The sequence below is a fragment of the Manduca sexta genome, unplaced genomic scaffold (genome assembly GCF_014839805.1).
Source record: "Manduca sexta isolate Smith_Timp_Sample1 unplaced genomic scaffold, JHU_Msex_v1.0 HiC_scaffold_1827, whole genome shotgun sequence".
In the NCBI taxonomy this organism is placed as follows: domain Eukaryota; kingdom Metazoa; phylum Arthropoda; class Insecta; order Lepidoptera; family Sphingidae; genus Manduca; species Manduca sexta.
Window position 1 is genome coordinate 1,677 of NW_023592730.1, and position 16,998 is coordinate 18,674.

Sequence of the window (16,998 nt, forward strand, 5' to 3'; positions counted from 1 at the left end):
TTACGAGTCAATGACTTTTCCGTGAATGGATTATAAATTGATGAAGGCCTTAGTCAAGTTGCAAACGCTTTTATTCTCTTCTTATAGTTTTACTTATCTAGGGCCGTGGTTAAGATGCCTTTATATTTGCGCAACCTTTGTGTTTTTGAATGCTCGATAAACGAGAATCTCTGGTGATATATTTGCAGCTTTGAGGCTCCGTGGTTAATAAGGAATCAGTTATTTGATTTGTTATATAATTCTAAACATTGTACAGTTGACTGCATTTCGCAGGATAACTTGATTAAGGCATATGTTATGTACCCTAATTCCACATAGCAAATAAAATTCCTGATAATAATTGTAAAACAAAATATTCTGTAATTTGTAACGAAACTAACATGAAAAGCGATAGAAAATATGCGTGATGCGGTGGGATTTAGGGATTCCCAAACAATCCCACATAGATGTAGTAGAATTCAAAAACGCGGCGCGACCGCGTGCGCGCGTGACCGATGGGTTTTGTAAAATGTTTCTAGTTTTGCTTTCAGCTCCGTTCCGGTTTGTTTTTTAGTTAATTTCATTTGAATAACTCTGGATGGACGAAAACCTTTTTTATTTTACGTTATAATTTGATTCCGTTTTCAAATGTTAGTGTAGAATGTTTCGAAATACAGATTTATTTTAAATATGTACAAAAAACAAGCGAAAATATTTTTACTTGGAATTCCTAGAACTGGTCACGTTACTTAGTGGACATAATATAAGAGAAGTCAAGACTTGACAATCTTTAGATTCAAACACTCCTTAGAAAATCATATTTATGTTTCTGTAACTTTTCACGAAATATTATGTCCACCGTGACGTCACCGCTTGTAGACAACTAGCCTTAAACACTTAAACGAACATAACAACGATAAATAAGATGACTAACGTATTCATGAGTGGAGCGACAAGCGGGGACGATTTACCGGCGGCGGCGAGCGCGCTAGCGGCCGCTTCCACGCACTGCCTGTAGGCTAAATGCTCCAAACAGGTAATGGCACAGAAGTGTTGGTGTGCGCACGCGCCGTCGCACGCGTCACTGCTGTCGTGGCGCGCGTTGTACGCCCGTAAGTACCTAGGGAAGGTGGTCATTGGTTGGTTATGGAATCATGGAATCTTTTTTTTGCTGAAGGAGGATGAACAGGTTTTTTAATGTCACCCTTCAAGCATTATTCAGCTTAGTATTCCTACAATAATATAATAATAATATCAGCCCTGTATTATATACTTGCCAACTGCTGAGCACGGGCCTCCTCTACTACTGAGAGGGATTAGGCCTTAGTCCATAGTATTCCTACAATCTCAGACTAAAATCTAAGCAAGAAATAAAATATTTTTATTAATGCATTCTCTTGTAATAAATGCACGAATTCCTATTCCTTTCAAAGAAGACAGCATATTCATAATTATTCAGGTATTATAGGTGTTTATCATATAACATGACCCAGTTATTCACTTGCCGGCCTTTATGAAATAAATAAACTTACTTATTAAACATAGTAGTTTCATACGGCGTGCCTATTCGAAGTTTGTCTGCGAGATTGTGAAGTGATATAGGCGACACCTCATGCAGGCCGTAGTACTGCGTCAGGTTGTACTCGGCCGTCCACTCCGCCGCGCCCACGTTGCGGTTGGCAGTGGCGAGGTCCAGGTAATATTGGGTGTAATCTAGCACCTGCAATCGCAGCTGTTACAGAACTTTGGACTTTCATGAATATTGATAAGTTTCAAATTGGTGATATCAGTATGGTATTAGTTTTGGATCGAAATTTGTTTATAAATTTTAATACTTGGGCGTCGATAATAATAAGTTCGTGTGAGGGAAAGAAACTTTCTAGAACAGTAGTCGATTGTTTTACAAGAACCTAACCTAAAGTGCTAACTATAATTATATAACTTGAAGACTAGAAATAAAGGTATAAATGATTTTATATATTGACCAAACGGATGCCTTGTTTAGCTCTTTATCATAAAATTTAAGAATATTTTTAAACCAAATTTGCCCGAATTTTTTGACATTTCCTAATGGCTACATCAAAACTTTTAGTTATATAAATATGAGTAATATACATGGAATTGGGAAATCCATCATCATTCATCATATCGGACGGCTTTCCGTTTTTGGAAGTATTGTTTATTATGACTGAATATGATTCTGGTTTACTTCGAAATTCATTTTATTAAGAAATTGATATTTGATACAACTCTTAGTATTTCACTTTTGATAACTCGTTAAAGATTTTTACAATAGTAAAAGATTCTACAGTTATATTATTTGCTTTAGTAACAATGTGATTAAATTCTATTGCCATTAAAGTAATTAAAACATTATATTTTTATAATTCGTTGCTAGTATCTCAATTTGTAATATAGTGTTACTTACCTTTCCAGTATTAGTGTCAAACTTGTAAAGCCTAAGACCGGGGTTCGAAGATCCAGAGGGATCTCGATGTGGACTCACTGATGGAGCCAGGAGCGCCCATGATACCGGCCCGATCTGTATAAAGAAACAAATATAATTATTGAACAAGGACGATAAAGATTTAAAAGGTATTTAAAGAGTCGGATATAGTGTTGATTTGAAGAAGTACTTTAGACTGTCAAAATGTCTAGATATCGGACGAACTAAAAATACTGGAAACTGTCATAAACAATGGCGATCATTGTTCATAAGTTTGAAAAGTAAAGAAATGACTACCAGTTAAGAACATAATCGTAATCCAAAACTATATAAACACTAAAAGTAGTACAAAATGTAGATTATACAAATATCAGTTAAATTGTTTTATCTGAGAACAATTTGCGTTACAAATGTCCTGTCCACCACTTTAATCTATCCACCCCGTACTAAAGTGAAGTGCAAGTTCAATTACAAACAGTCAATTACTTTGTATTTTCGTCGAAAACGTCTGCCCTGGGAAACTAAGCTGTTTCAAAAATTCGAAAGAAGTTTAGCTCCACTAGTGCACTCAATTCGGATCCTCCCAATGCTATGTGATAGGCGAATCTACCGCGAACAATTCCGATCGGGCAACTCAAATGTATTTTTGAATCAAAATCCAATTTTAATTATCTCCAGGATCGAATCCGTACCTCGTTGATTTCACAGGCTTATGACATTGAATCATTGAGGCGATATATTAGGATTGGAAATAAAATTGTTGCTGTCCAATCACATACTGTTTTTTTTTATATATAACTGAATGACAGATGAACTTCTCGCTTTACAGCAGCAACTTCAACGCTAGTAGCATAGTCGTATGACGGTATGACAGTAGTGCTGAAGTCTCGGGTTCGATACCCAGGTCGGGCGAAGTAATGTTGGGTTTTTCTACTTAGTATCAGCCCAGAGAATTAGTTCCCAATATGGCGATAGGCTCGCTCACTATCACATCATGGGACGGAATACAAAATCTTTCACACGAACACAACCACGCTCAGACATAATTGCTTAACAATGGTGAAGGGTCCATATATCCTGAATCCTGCCGGCATCCCTTTATTTAGAATTTAGGTAGAATCTAATTATCATTAGAACGATTTGCAGACCGCATTCATGCATATTCGTACCTATATGTTGTCGAGTTCTCTTTAGGACTATTTCACCTGTCACCACTGTTGCTTAGCAGCAGAAATAGGCAACGCGTAAAACTATTTATCGGATTCTCACAATTTAATAATATTAATATCAGCCCTGTATTATATACTTGCCCACTGCTGAGCACGGACCTCCTATACTACTGAGAGGGATTAGGCCTTCGTCCACCACGCTGGCCTAGTGCGGATTGATAGACTTCACACACCTTCGAAATTCCTATAGAAAACTTCTCAGATGTGCAGGGTTCCTCACGATGTTTTCCTTCACCGTTAAAAAGAACAAAAATTCACAAAGAATAAACACATGATTTTAGAAAAGACAGAGGTGTGTGCCCTTGGTATTTGAACCTGCGGACATTCGTCCTGGCAGTCCGTTCCACACGCAACTAGGCTATCGCCGCTTTCATTATTTCTCACAATATACCCTCCGACTTAATATATACGACCTACATTCGTATGGTGTGGTTGAGTAAGACAATCCTACAGTCATTTTATTTGGGACGAGTCTCTGGGGCGACGCGAACGAATCATGACATCAATGTTGCCGGGTACCTCCTATTGCTATTGTATAGTCGCATATATGAATAAATTTAGTAATAGACAAACCTTTTGGGAGTGAGGAGATTGTATGAGCATGAGGTTTGTTTTTAATGCACATTATATATTGAATTTCATTTTGAACCACGTGCGCATATCACGATGATGATGACCAGAACTCTTCGGCGGAGGTTGCCGGAAGCAAATGTGTATAGTAAATTAGTTAGTAATATTAATTTATAGATATAAATGAGTTTAAAGTAACCTAAAGAAAGCGATAACCTAGTAGGGAGTGAAATGGACTACCAGGCCGAATGTCCGCAGGTTCAAAATAAAAGGCCACGGCCCGCTGACTTTTCTAAAATTATATGCATATTATTTGTAAATTTATAAAATATAGGTAAAGGAAATATGATGAGGAAACCTCATGCCTGAGAAGTTCTTTATAAGAATTTTGAGGGTATATAAAAACCAATCCGCACTAGACCAGCGTGGTCGACTAAGACCTAATAGTTCTCAGCAGAACAAGAGCCCCATGACCATGGAACAATAATATATAATACAGAGCTGATATTATATGCATTATTTAAAGAAACCAAACAAATATTTCAAGCCAACTAATGAGAAAATAGCTCAAGTCCATCAAACATTTCCAGTGACTGCATAAATTATTCATAATTTCGAACCGGTTACTTCAAGTGTATGCAAATACACGCGAGTAACGACAATAACAGATGTCTTGACGTACCAACCGTGAAATATTTGTGTATCTATTCATTTGTTTGTGTTCGAATGATTTTTACGATTCAGCGTCTTCCGTTTACACCTATTGATTTGATACGTTATTTTTCGTATATTTTCCACGACGTTGGTGTTGCTAAATTGGAGTTTTGCCAGATTTTATTCGTTTACAGCTAGATAAGTATTGTCAGTCTTTAAGAATATCACTGTTGGCTTATCCTGGTGAGGGATGGAGCCCGTGTTATCGTTACTTCTATGATTTGAATTTAAGAAATAAGTTTAGTTTTTTTTTATTACTGGATCTTTTGACATATCTTCCCTAGATATGTACTAAAGGCATATCACCTATTAACTTGAAAAGAATCATATCACTGTTGGCTTATCCTGGTGAGGGATGGAGCCCGGGTGATCGTTCCTTCTATGATTCGAATTTAAGAAATGAGTTTAGTTTTTTTTTTAATTATTAAATATTTTTGCCACCTCTGCCTTAGATATTTAATAAAGGCAAATCACCTATTAAGTTGAAAACAAGCACATATCCTCCCTTTATCCCCGAAGGTGAAGCAGACGTGCAACGAAAGCACTCACTTTTCGTCAAGTGTGTTCCGTCCCGCGATGTGATAAGGGATGAGACTATCGATATATTGGCCACAAATTCCAACTGACTGGCGATTCCGGGCTAATACCGAGCAGAAAAACAATTTCATTTTTTCCAATCAGGGATTTGAACCCAACACATCAGCGCACTGTCGTTCCGCGCACGCCAGTGGCGATGGGTCCATATAACCCCTTTCCTACCGGCTTCCCTTTCGTCATTTATGTAAAATATAATTATCATTAGAATGATTTGCAAAACGTATTTACATATTATTAGAACTTATAAGTTGTGTCGGGTTCCTTTTCGAAAAATTTCATCCTTCGCCACTAGCGCACGCAATGTAACTACACCGAGTCATAAAGTTAAAAACAATATCAATCTGAAAATGACAAATATAACAAATAAGGATAAAAAAAAAACATATTAAAACTCACCATTATCATAAATAAGCGATGTCAATCTGATCACAAGTATTACAACAAACAAGGATAAGAAGAAGCCATATTAAAAACTCACCATTATCATAAATGACGCGGAATGTGTCGGCGTGCAAATGTCCGAAGAACTGTCCGGCGATGATGCGCGCATGTCTTCGGATCGTTCGCAGGTAATTCGCATTGGACGCCGAATCGTAACCGTGGCGCGAATCCGAACCGGGCGCTGCGTGCCCAACGATGCACACCCCGGTTAAACAAATTAAAAGGTTTTTTTTTTATTGCTTTAAATGACGAGACGAGCTTGCCGTTTGCCTGATGGTAAGCGCTACGACCGCCCATAAACAATAGAAACACCATCCAATACCTTGAATTACAAAGTATTGTTTGGTACTTGGCGCTCGCCATCCTGAGGCATGAGATGTTAAGTCTTATTATGTCCAGTAGTTACACTGGCTACAAAAGTATTCGGGGTATTGTTTTCGTTTTTTGAGTAGTTTTAAATAATAATAACATATTTCTGGTTTAAATTTGCCCATATTTAAAAATTACGTAACAGTTAATAGTAAGATTAAAAACAAACTAAACAAGAAAAACATATTACTATCAGCCATAGAATTTTACCTTCAGTCGAATGGTTACATAAAATTCGACTTCAATCTCCATAATATTAAACCACATTTAGAGCGAACATAACCTTAATTTTTTTACATATAGTAAAATAAATATTCTATTTAGTGTAATCCGAGAAATCCAAACACCCAGGTCGGATATTAATTTTACATTATTCACAACAAAATTTGTTCGCATCCGACATGCTAGATAGATTTGAATGTAACTAAATACATAAATTGGCTCTAAATCCCGAAGCTTTACTATATTCATGGCACGGGGAAGAATAAATTGAATTTTGTTATACAGTTGGCCGAGTAACGAAGTAGGCTTTAGCAGGCATCTGGCACAATCAAAGGAAATTACAGAACTCTCAAACTAAAGACAGGCTGGCGGCCGCTAATTCTTTTGGAAATTTTATTTTGCTGAATAACCAATTGTTGGATAAATTAAATATTCAAGGTCGACATATTTCTGGCAGCTGATAAAAGTTCAAATTTTTAATAAGATATTATTTGTTTTAATTAAATAAAAAAGTAAAGATTAAAAGTGGCATAAAATCCATTGCTGAAATAATACTGTTAGATTTTTTTGGTTTTAAAATATATTCTTCGCATAGTTCTGTCATGCTCAATATTATGTTAGGTTCGATTGTTTTTAATCATGATAGTAAAATAGATATTTTACGTTATAAACAAAGAATTCCAAGATTATTAGAGTTGACACTGTGGAGATTGTCATGCAAAATGTTTCGCTATTCAATTTACCGTGAAATAGCAAAATATCAATATCAAATCTTCATATTTTTCCATGATTTGTACGTTTTTAATGCGAATACCAGTATATTTTCTGTCAATATATTATTTTTGTATTAATATTTGAGGACGCTGTGACATCTAGTCATACAGAAATTTCAAATAAGAAAGCGACTTATTATTAATTGGTAATAACTTTTGGAGCAAAAATTTGGCCCTGATGTCCACTCTAACTATATAGTTTAATGTCTTTGGTCATAAACAAGGATGTTAAATAAATAATTATTATGAAATACTAATAAATATATTTCTAAAATAATTATCAACATACGTTTACAATATTTTCGCGAAATATTTTATTGCTAGTAATTCAAACAAATTTGATTTGTGGCTCTCGTCTGCTAGGACGTTTATGTCTCAAACGGTGCAAAGTTAGTCAATTTGCTTTTATTCGTGAAAAGTACTATATTTTATTGGGTATACTATTAACATTTTATACTCTATTCGTCCTTTGCAACAAAGTCACCAAATAATTCTACTATATTATGATTACTAGATTGTAAAAGAGATAAGTGTAAGTTTTTTATAACCTTGAGAAATGGGTGCCATATTTTATATGGATAATTTTACCTGAATTTTTAGCTATATTACAATGTATTTTTAATAAGTGGTATGAAACTTTTTTTACAGTGATTCGGCAAAGTAGCTTCACTGCACCTTGATGTTAAGCAAAGTGAAGCCGATAAAAATGCCGACCAGCTAAAGATACAAGCATCCTCGAACGGTCGGCACATTCATGCCGGCCTGCATTTTAAACATATAGTATTAAAATAAAAATATTTTATCGATACTATAGGCAATTAGATGACTCATCGTAAAACAAAAAACACCTATAAGAACATCTTTACAAAATTAAACAATACCCTAACTATAAAAATAAAAACATTCATAAACACATTATATGCTATATCAATGACTTACACATGTCAGTTTACGTTCCATTCATCAATAACTCCATAAAACCTTCTCTGTAAATCATAGTTTGTGTCATCCGCGATGTTATAGAAAATAACTGAACTCAATTGCAATTTTTATTAGGGATATAAAAAAGATTTTCCTTTGTTACTGCACGCATGTGATAACTTGGTGTACGATCAACTTTTAGAAAGGTAACGTAAACTATGACTGTCAATTTTATTATTGTAGGATTAAGGGTGCTTTTTAGTTTTGTTATTGCTAAGTTTCTTTGTTTGATGATTTGGAAGTTGCTTTCCGAAATAAGACACTATTTCAAAGTAAATCAGTCTATGTTCTTTTTTTTTTTTAACTAGAAAAAATGTTTTTAGAATCCCTGAAATGGATAATATCTGGAATTTATCTACTGATTAATCACTTTGTCTCTATATGATTAAAGATGAGATTAGCATTTCCACTTGCATGAAAGACATAATATAAAATGAAATTGTCATTTTATATATTAAAAGTTTACTTACGACTAGGCCTGACATACACTTCGTTTAATTACTAAGCAATACAAAACTTAACATCCAATAAAAAATATTACATAGCTCTGTCTATTTAAACGACCACTTTCCTTACTCTGTGTCAGTCTGAAATAATATTGTGTTTCGGAAAAAGAATAATACTTAATCCAAAAACCCACTAGCAATGTATTACCAAATATCAATTCAGAATAACGTAGAGTTTCCTCCTTTCCCTTTGTATTTACTACACTACGTTAGAATTGTGTTTGTGACACAGTCAATTAATTTTAGTAATACAATTATATTTCTGTATAAAAGAAATGGAATAGAAATAGTATTTTAATTCTGCCACCAGGCCAAAGATGCAATCTCTTGAGTATTCATCATTGGCCTAGTGGCAGTCTACTGAAGACTGCATTTAGGTTCCGCATTCCATTTTCACGTCGAGGAATTATTTATGTAAGTCTTTTCATTTGAAAACACTTATTCCTTCTAGTCCGTATATATCATGCAAAAAATACGACTAGGACTGCATTAGATTCACTTGGCCGGAATATATACGTCAATGTGACATATTATAAGATAGAGAGAGAGAGACTGTAAACATAACATGAATTACATAACACAAATTCTTAGCCTAGTAACGCGGTTAGACGTATCAAAACAAAAACTCAAGTAAATTTTAGCTGCAGGACTATGAACTCTGAAAACAGTTCACAAGTACAAGTACAAATTTCTTATTACACAAGTTGATCCATCTCATTAGATATAGCGATAAAGTTAAGTTTTTGTACAAATGTACCGATTTACCCTTCTACTATACATCAACTGTGGCTCATCCATTCTGTTACCATTTAAGTTGAATTATTACCGCTCTATTGTAATGATTCATAATTGTGAAGGCGGAAACGCGTATCATACTGTACAACATAACGTGGACGTATAACGTGCCATTGTTATATAATGTTAAGTGAAACGGAACTACACGTGATCTGTTTTCTATTTGTATAGCTGTCGATGTTTTACGACTGAATATGTGTATTTTTTATTAATCAATTGGTATATAATTCATGGTATGATTTAAAGTTAGTTATGGTATGATTTGAAGTTTAATTCTTTTATTACGACGCCAGTCGTAATACTACAGAGTAATGACTGCGCATTGTGAAGAAGCAACAATAGTCTAGTTGGCTGTGGAACGGACTGCAAAGAAGAATGTCCGCAGGTTCAAATCCCAAGGGCACACACCTCTGACTTTTCTAAAAAAATATGTGCGTATTCTTTGTGAATTATCGCTTGCTTTAACAGTGAATGAAAACATTGTGAGGAAACCTGCATACCTGAGAAGTTCTCTATAGGAATTTCGAGCGTGTGTAAAGTCTATCAATCCGCACTAGGCCAGCGTGGTGGACTAAGGCCTAATCCCTCTCAATAATAGAGGTGGCCCGTGCCCAACAGTGGGACTGTATATAATACAGGGCTGATATTATTATTATATTTATGTCCAACCACGAGGTGGATAGATGACCTAATAAAAGTTACAGGAGGTCGCTGGATGCGGGCCGCTTCCTAAAGGTCGACCTGGAAATCTTTAGGGAGGATTATGTTCAGCAGTGAACATCCTGCGGCTGATGATGATGATGATTTATGTCTATTTTTCAATTGACTTAACATACTGTACATATAATTTTTTTGAAAGTTCCTTGTTCAATTGATATAGCATATTGTATATATACTTTTTGGAAACTTGGTGGTGTAAAAGTTTCAAATGTGACTACAAGAAATTCCATCATTTGCAAGTATTTCTTAGTTCTGATTGTAGATTGTTAAAAATCGAAGTTTCTTACACAACTTGTCTTCTACGCTAATGGCAGATGTGGATATGTTACTCTATTTTATTAATTTTTTCCAGAAAATTCTAAACTGTTTTTTTTATGCCAAATGAAAATAAAATAAAAACAAATTTATTTTTCGTTAGTATTGATGGCTTATAATACTCAATATTATAGGCTACAATATATAAAACGTCGTAAACGGGGAAGAAAGTCTAGGTCTATATAATAAATTGTTGATTTCCTTCGGTTTCGTAAACAGTTTTATAGTGAAGCTATAGCCCTAGTATAAGATTAGATATAATATAAGCTTAAAATGAGAACCCTTTGACCGCGTTCAGAACCGATAAAGAAGAGTAATAAAGTACAATAAATTATGTTGTGGTGGCAGCCTGTAAGTAAGAGCACTGCAGTAAGTACATATTGATTCGTGTATTATAATTTAATTGTGTCATCTAATGTGTATGTTTTGTTAATTGTAATATTTAAAAATTAAAATAAAAACATATATATCTGAGGTGCTTACATATTACAAGCTCGAACATTTTATTCAGTAATAGGCAGTCATATCACCAATACACATGAAGTTCGCCAGGTTTATTTCCGTCCCACGATATAGCATATTGCCTCGGTGGCGTAGTTGTATTGCTGTACTGCAGTGCTTAGGTCTCGGGTTCGATGCCTCGAAGTGATTTTGGAATTTTCTATTCAGTATCAGCGCGGAGTTTGGTATTTATGACCGATATGGATAGGTTCACTCCTATCACATCATGGAACGGAATGTACAGGGGTGAATATGTAACAGGATAGTCCAAGTTACGATTAGGCCCGTCCCTTATAACCTTAATGTAGTCTCATTGTTAATACTTAATGCCATTATGATGTTGATGTAATCGGCACAAAACACTTTTTCAGACATGTTTTAAGATTGTCATCATATTCACAATTGACCTCCTGTCAACTATCTCCTCTGTGAGTTTTAATAGAAGCCAGCACACCAATATATTTCTTATTCCAGAAAATTATTTCTTACCAAATAATAAAAGGAGTAACAAAGTTTATTTAACTAGCCATTTTATTGTACAGTCCTATCACAACATGAAGAGGCGGTCGGTTCAAACCGCGATTTCAAAATTCAAACACTAGCCGGATGCGGAAATTGAGGGAGCTTTGTTGCTGAACTTCATGCGGGGGCGCGTTTGTTTATTTAGTTTACTGCAGCTGTTTATATTTTGTACTGCGTTGGTTAAAATGAAAATGCTATTCAAATTAGTCTTATTGGGTAGGAAATATTGGTTTGGTATAATATACCAAAACTTTACTGGCTAATTCGCGCTGGTAGCACTGAGCGCTTTTTCGGAATAAAAATACACTTATGTTAATCGAGCCCTTAGTATATCAGTGTGCTAAATTTCATCTTAAACAGTACAGTAATTTACTACTAAAACCAATTTATTCCTCGACGAACTTTTGCATTTATGATTTTGTGAAACTAATTATCACTGTTTCCGTAGACATAAATATTTTTGGAACTACCATAATTTCAGTTAATATTTCGATTCCAAACTTGAAACAACAAAAAAGGCTGACTGCAATTTTGCCACGATTAGATTAACGAGTTTCTAATCTGTAATTTATTAGACGCCGCGGTCTGGCGGACTTCCGGTACGCTTCCGGTGACGTAGTTATGAATACTGCTCACTGTACGTCTTTTTAAAATACCACCTTTGCGTTACAAGAGGCTAAAGAATATTCAATTCAGTTAAAAGGTTTTAAAATATATTTTTCATCTTGGACGACTGCTTCAGTGTTTTGTATTGTTGTCTTTTATTTATAGTATACGAGACAAGAAGCTGTTTGTGGAGTTCTCACCAACCTTGCATTAGAAATATGAAATAACTAGCCTTTTCATTTATAATGCTTTAGTATTTATTCTTATTATTATTTTTTATTTATATTATCCGAAGCAATAAAGGAAAGTGTAGCTTGCTTGTGGAGTCCTCACCAACCTTGCATTAGAAATATGAAAATAATTAGCTACTTATAAAATAAGTTAGGTAACCATAGTACAGTATGTATATATTTCTTAGGCTTCTCCCAGATGGAAACAACTTGTTGCCAACAAATAGTAATATTTTACAGCCAAGAGTTCAGCGTCAGTTGCTCACAATTGCAACTGAAGTTGGTGGTAGGCCTTTTGTATGTGCCTGGATTGCGACCCTGTACTAAAAGGGTAAAGCCTGCCATAGTGTCCTATATAATTGTGTCGTGAGTTGTCTGTCTTATTCCGGGATAAGCATGTGTATATTCAAAATGGACGGCATAATTTTTTGTTAGTAATTATGATGCAGTGATGTCACTTTGATGTGACCGTGTAAGAAAGTCTGGTCATTAAAATTAAACTATTTTTCAGATTTTATCGCGGTTTTAATAATTTTAATTTTTGGTCAGTGATAATTATCTCTCTAATTATTATTTTTAATATCTATGGAGAATATATCATACGTCAGATCTGTGAAGATTGGAATGGTGGAATAACTGTTAACGACACAAAAATACTAAATTTACGCTACGCCGACGACACTATTCTTTTCGCATCCAACGAAACTGAAATGTACAACCTGTTGAATAAAATGGAGCAACATAGCTTGGAGATGGGACTGACTATAAATCGCTCAAAAACAATGAATATGGTAGTGGATCGTGCTTCTAAACTGGAATTAAATGGGATACTCAAACTAGAAACAGTTGACCACCTCATTTACCTGGGCTCTAGAATTAGTAACAATGGATCTAGCGAAGGTGAAGTCCGCAGGAGAATTGGAATGGCTAAAGCTGCAATGTCTCAGCTCGACAGGATATGGAGGGACCGGAGCATCAGCAACAAGACAACAGTGGCACTGGTGAGTGCTCTAGTCTTGTCTATCTTCCTATACGGGGCAGAGACATGGACACTAAAAGCTAGAGACCGCCAGCGTGTAGATGCCATTGAAATGTGGTGCTGGAGGAAGATGCTCCAAATTCCGTGGACGGCATTCAGGACCAACCTCTCTATCTTAGAAGAACTCAAGCTTGACAAGAAACCGAGGCTCTCCAAAATTTGCCTGAGGAAAATCCTTGAGTTTTTTGGCCATATCGCCCACAAACCAGGTGATCTCCAAAAATTGATAATCACTGGACGAATGGAGGGCAAGAGATCGAGAGGCAGGAATCCAATGCGCTGGACCGATCAGGTCCGCACCACACTCAACATGAATGTGGCTAAAGCAGTTCGTGTCGCCAAAAACCGAATCAGATGGCAAGACATCGTGCGCGAAGGACTGTTTCCCTGATGACTCACGACCCCCAGCATTGCGAAATCGATGCAAGGAGGAGAAATTATCTCTCGTCAGTACGTGGGCGATATTCCACTTACCATCAGATGCAGTGGGGTCACTTTGCCGTGCCCTATAAAAAGCACCAACATGACAGCGTCTGCGCAATGCCTAAGGATTAATCACTTACCATCTCCTTATTCTCGGTAGCTTTATCCAGGGTGGTGTTCAGCCATAACCACTGGCTCCTCGTCTGCGGTGAGTTCGATTCCCGCATGCTGAATAAGTTAGTGTTCAGTGCGACTATGCGCAGTTTACTTTGTTTCTGTTCTATTGTATAGTAGCCACCTACGAAAAAAATATGATTATGATTGACTAACTATATAGTCATTTATTTATTTATTCATTATTTTAATATATAGTGTTTTGGCTCAATTAAACTTGTTCTTGTGAAATTGTGATCATTTAGTTATTTTTTGTTATCTTGTATTTATTTCGATTTGTTTCCGTTCACTATCTCCTAGTCTGTATTAGCTTTTGGGGGAAACTTTGCTGGATTTTGTTTTATATTTATGTATTTATGTTCAGATGTAATTGTTTTGTGTGTTTCCCGAATACTAAATAAATAAATAAATAAATAAATAGTCATAAAGTAGATTATTATTTCACAGCCTTGTTTTACTTAGATTTTTTTGTGGTGTTTATAACGCAAACATGCGGGTCACTTGATGTCAAATGATCCTTAATCCAGGAGATGTACCCAAGTATTGATACTGATTTAAATTTTGATACTTTTCTCACTTTACGTCTTTTTATTCAAGTTATTCCAGTTAAAATAACTTACCATATTTAAAAGTCTGCAGTGCTTCCAAAGGGAGCCAATGCATCCAAAGATTGGTGAGGCTCTCGGATGGCGCTGGGTCCAAATGGCCCAACACTGGGAACACGAAGTGGGAACTAAATGTTCTACTGAGAAGATCTGTCATGTTTCTGATCGCCTGGTACCTATCGTCTTCATTTGCGTTGTACCTGGCTGCGATGATGTCACTGCGAAAAAAAAACATCATTAGATCATAAATAAAAATATTCATTCTCTTAGCTTTGCACTGATAGACACCGGAAACGCCATTGGCTTCTAATTTCAAAAATTATATAAATACATCCACTTGTTCCGAATTTCAAAATGTTCAGATGTCAAGCAAATATTTGCAAAGCACACAAATATAATAAAAAATGTTTGATCAAACACGCGGCCACTTATTCCAAAGCTTGTATCGATCGCTGCACTAGAAGCGTTAAGATATGAAAGATAGTATTGAGGTCAAGGCAATTAATGACGCTCTACCATGTTTTCTATACGTTCTGAGAAATAAATCTATTTGTATAAATAAACAGGCTAATCGTCTTCGCAATTATAGAAGTTTTGTCGAGTTATTAATGCTTTCGAACTTGGGCGAAACTATGCTAAGATAGTAGTCGCATAATTATTAGTTTTAGTCAAATGATTTGACATTACATACATTTTATTTTCATAACAAAGTATTTGTTCCAAATTAGTTTTACATTAACGGTACAAAAACAAACTGTTTTTTTTTTTTCTAACAAATAAATAAGACCGATTTAACTTTAGTCCGACTTACTTAAAACTTGTAAATTGGCATAACCGCTTAAATAATTTTTACTTAACTTTAAAAGCCTAGATTTTCTGTATTCATATTTCTTTCCTTGTAGCACACGTTCTCGCTAATGGAAGAAACATGCAATATTGCATGTAACGTATGTATTGTCAAAACAATTAAAGCCCTCATATTTTAAACTGTAATGGCTTATTGCTGCGGTATATTATATGCATTGATTTGCATTGTGATAGTGAAAATGGTCCACACACGCTACGGTAATGGACCTGCATAGATATACACTAGGGAGATAAGATTTATAGCAGTCCACTCAGATTAATCACAATAATGGTCGTACTGTAACTAAATTTAATTAATTTCTCTTGTATTCTGACCGCTTAGTATCATCCAAGAATGCCTACGCGATGAGACTACGAAACAAGGACGACCTAACTCGTAGCATCGTAGCTCAACCCCCGTAGCAGTTGTAGCGTAGCACTTGATATGCTACAAATGCTACGCAACTATAAGCTACGAGACATATTTTTCTAGTTATAGCGGATACTCACCCGGTCCATAGTACAAACTCGACGTTCTCAGAGTGTCGAGTTCGCATGTATCTCGCCGCTGACTCGATTAGGTCGAGCGAGCTGTCACACGAATAGTCCCCGTAGCGGCCGAGGGCTCTGTGATGGCCTGAACTTCCACGCTCGTCGGCTCTCCGACAATCTAGCATAAAAGTAGCTTATTATAAACATTATTTATTTAAATTTCAAATATTCTAACAGCTTATATAATGATATTTATGCTTGATGGTAATAATATCATCAACGTTAATTTTAGACAAAATATTCAGTTATTGAGTCACTTTGAGTTTCAAACGAAATTCCTTCTTGTTTACATTTGGATATTCATGGACTATTTCACTGATTTATTTATGACTTCGTTATTTAGACGATATAACAAATACTTGAAACATTACTGAATAGTCATTAAATCTAAAATACAGTCGAAATTCTTAGTAAAGTAATTAATATGAGATATTTGGCATTCGGTTGAACCGTGGTAAGGGTTGACCTTTCTTATCCTTGGATTAATTAATATTTAAGGGATGAACTTATATTATACCTACGTCTTCTAGTGTCGCCTTGAGACGTGTAGAGCGGGTCGTAGTGGAAATCTGTTATGTGCCAAAAATAGCCTGCAACAAAATAATATTATATTTATTTTTGGAGTTATGGTGTTTAGTCTGTACAGGGTTCTGAGTTTGATTCCTATAAGTAATATTTTAAGCGTGTTTTCAATATTAAAACTTCTTCGAGATTGGACATCTTCCGTTCAGAAACGTGTATAAAATCTAGACTAGAAATGATATATACAATAGTTCGTAGAGTCGATTTCCGGACCATGCCATTAATATATGTATTCATATATTTAACTGAATACAATCAGTA

General features: G+C 35.4%; 1 protein-coding gene across 1 annotated transcript; it reads right to left on the minus strand.

Moving 5' to 3' along the window:
* Nucleotides 1-876: 876 nt before the first annotated feature.
* On the minus strand, nt 877-16,745 carry LOC115445733 (acid sphingomyelinase-like phosphodiesterase 3a; the record flags this gene model as incomplete). The annotated part of the gene is made up of 8 exons (XM_037445584.1): nt 877-1,099; nt 1,512-1,699; nt 2,408-2,523; nt 6,017-6,180; nt 14,120-14,276; nt 14,773-14,975; nt 16,114-16,273; nt 16,677-16,745. Coding segments are annotated over 8 exons (1,280 nt in total), but the record flags the coding sequence as incomplete, so codon positions are not given.
* Between the last annotated feature and the right edge of the window lie 253 nt (nt 16,746-16,998).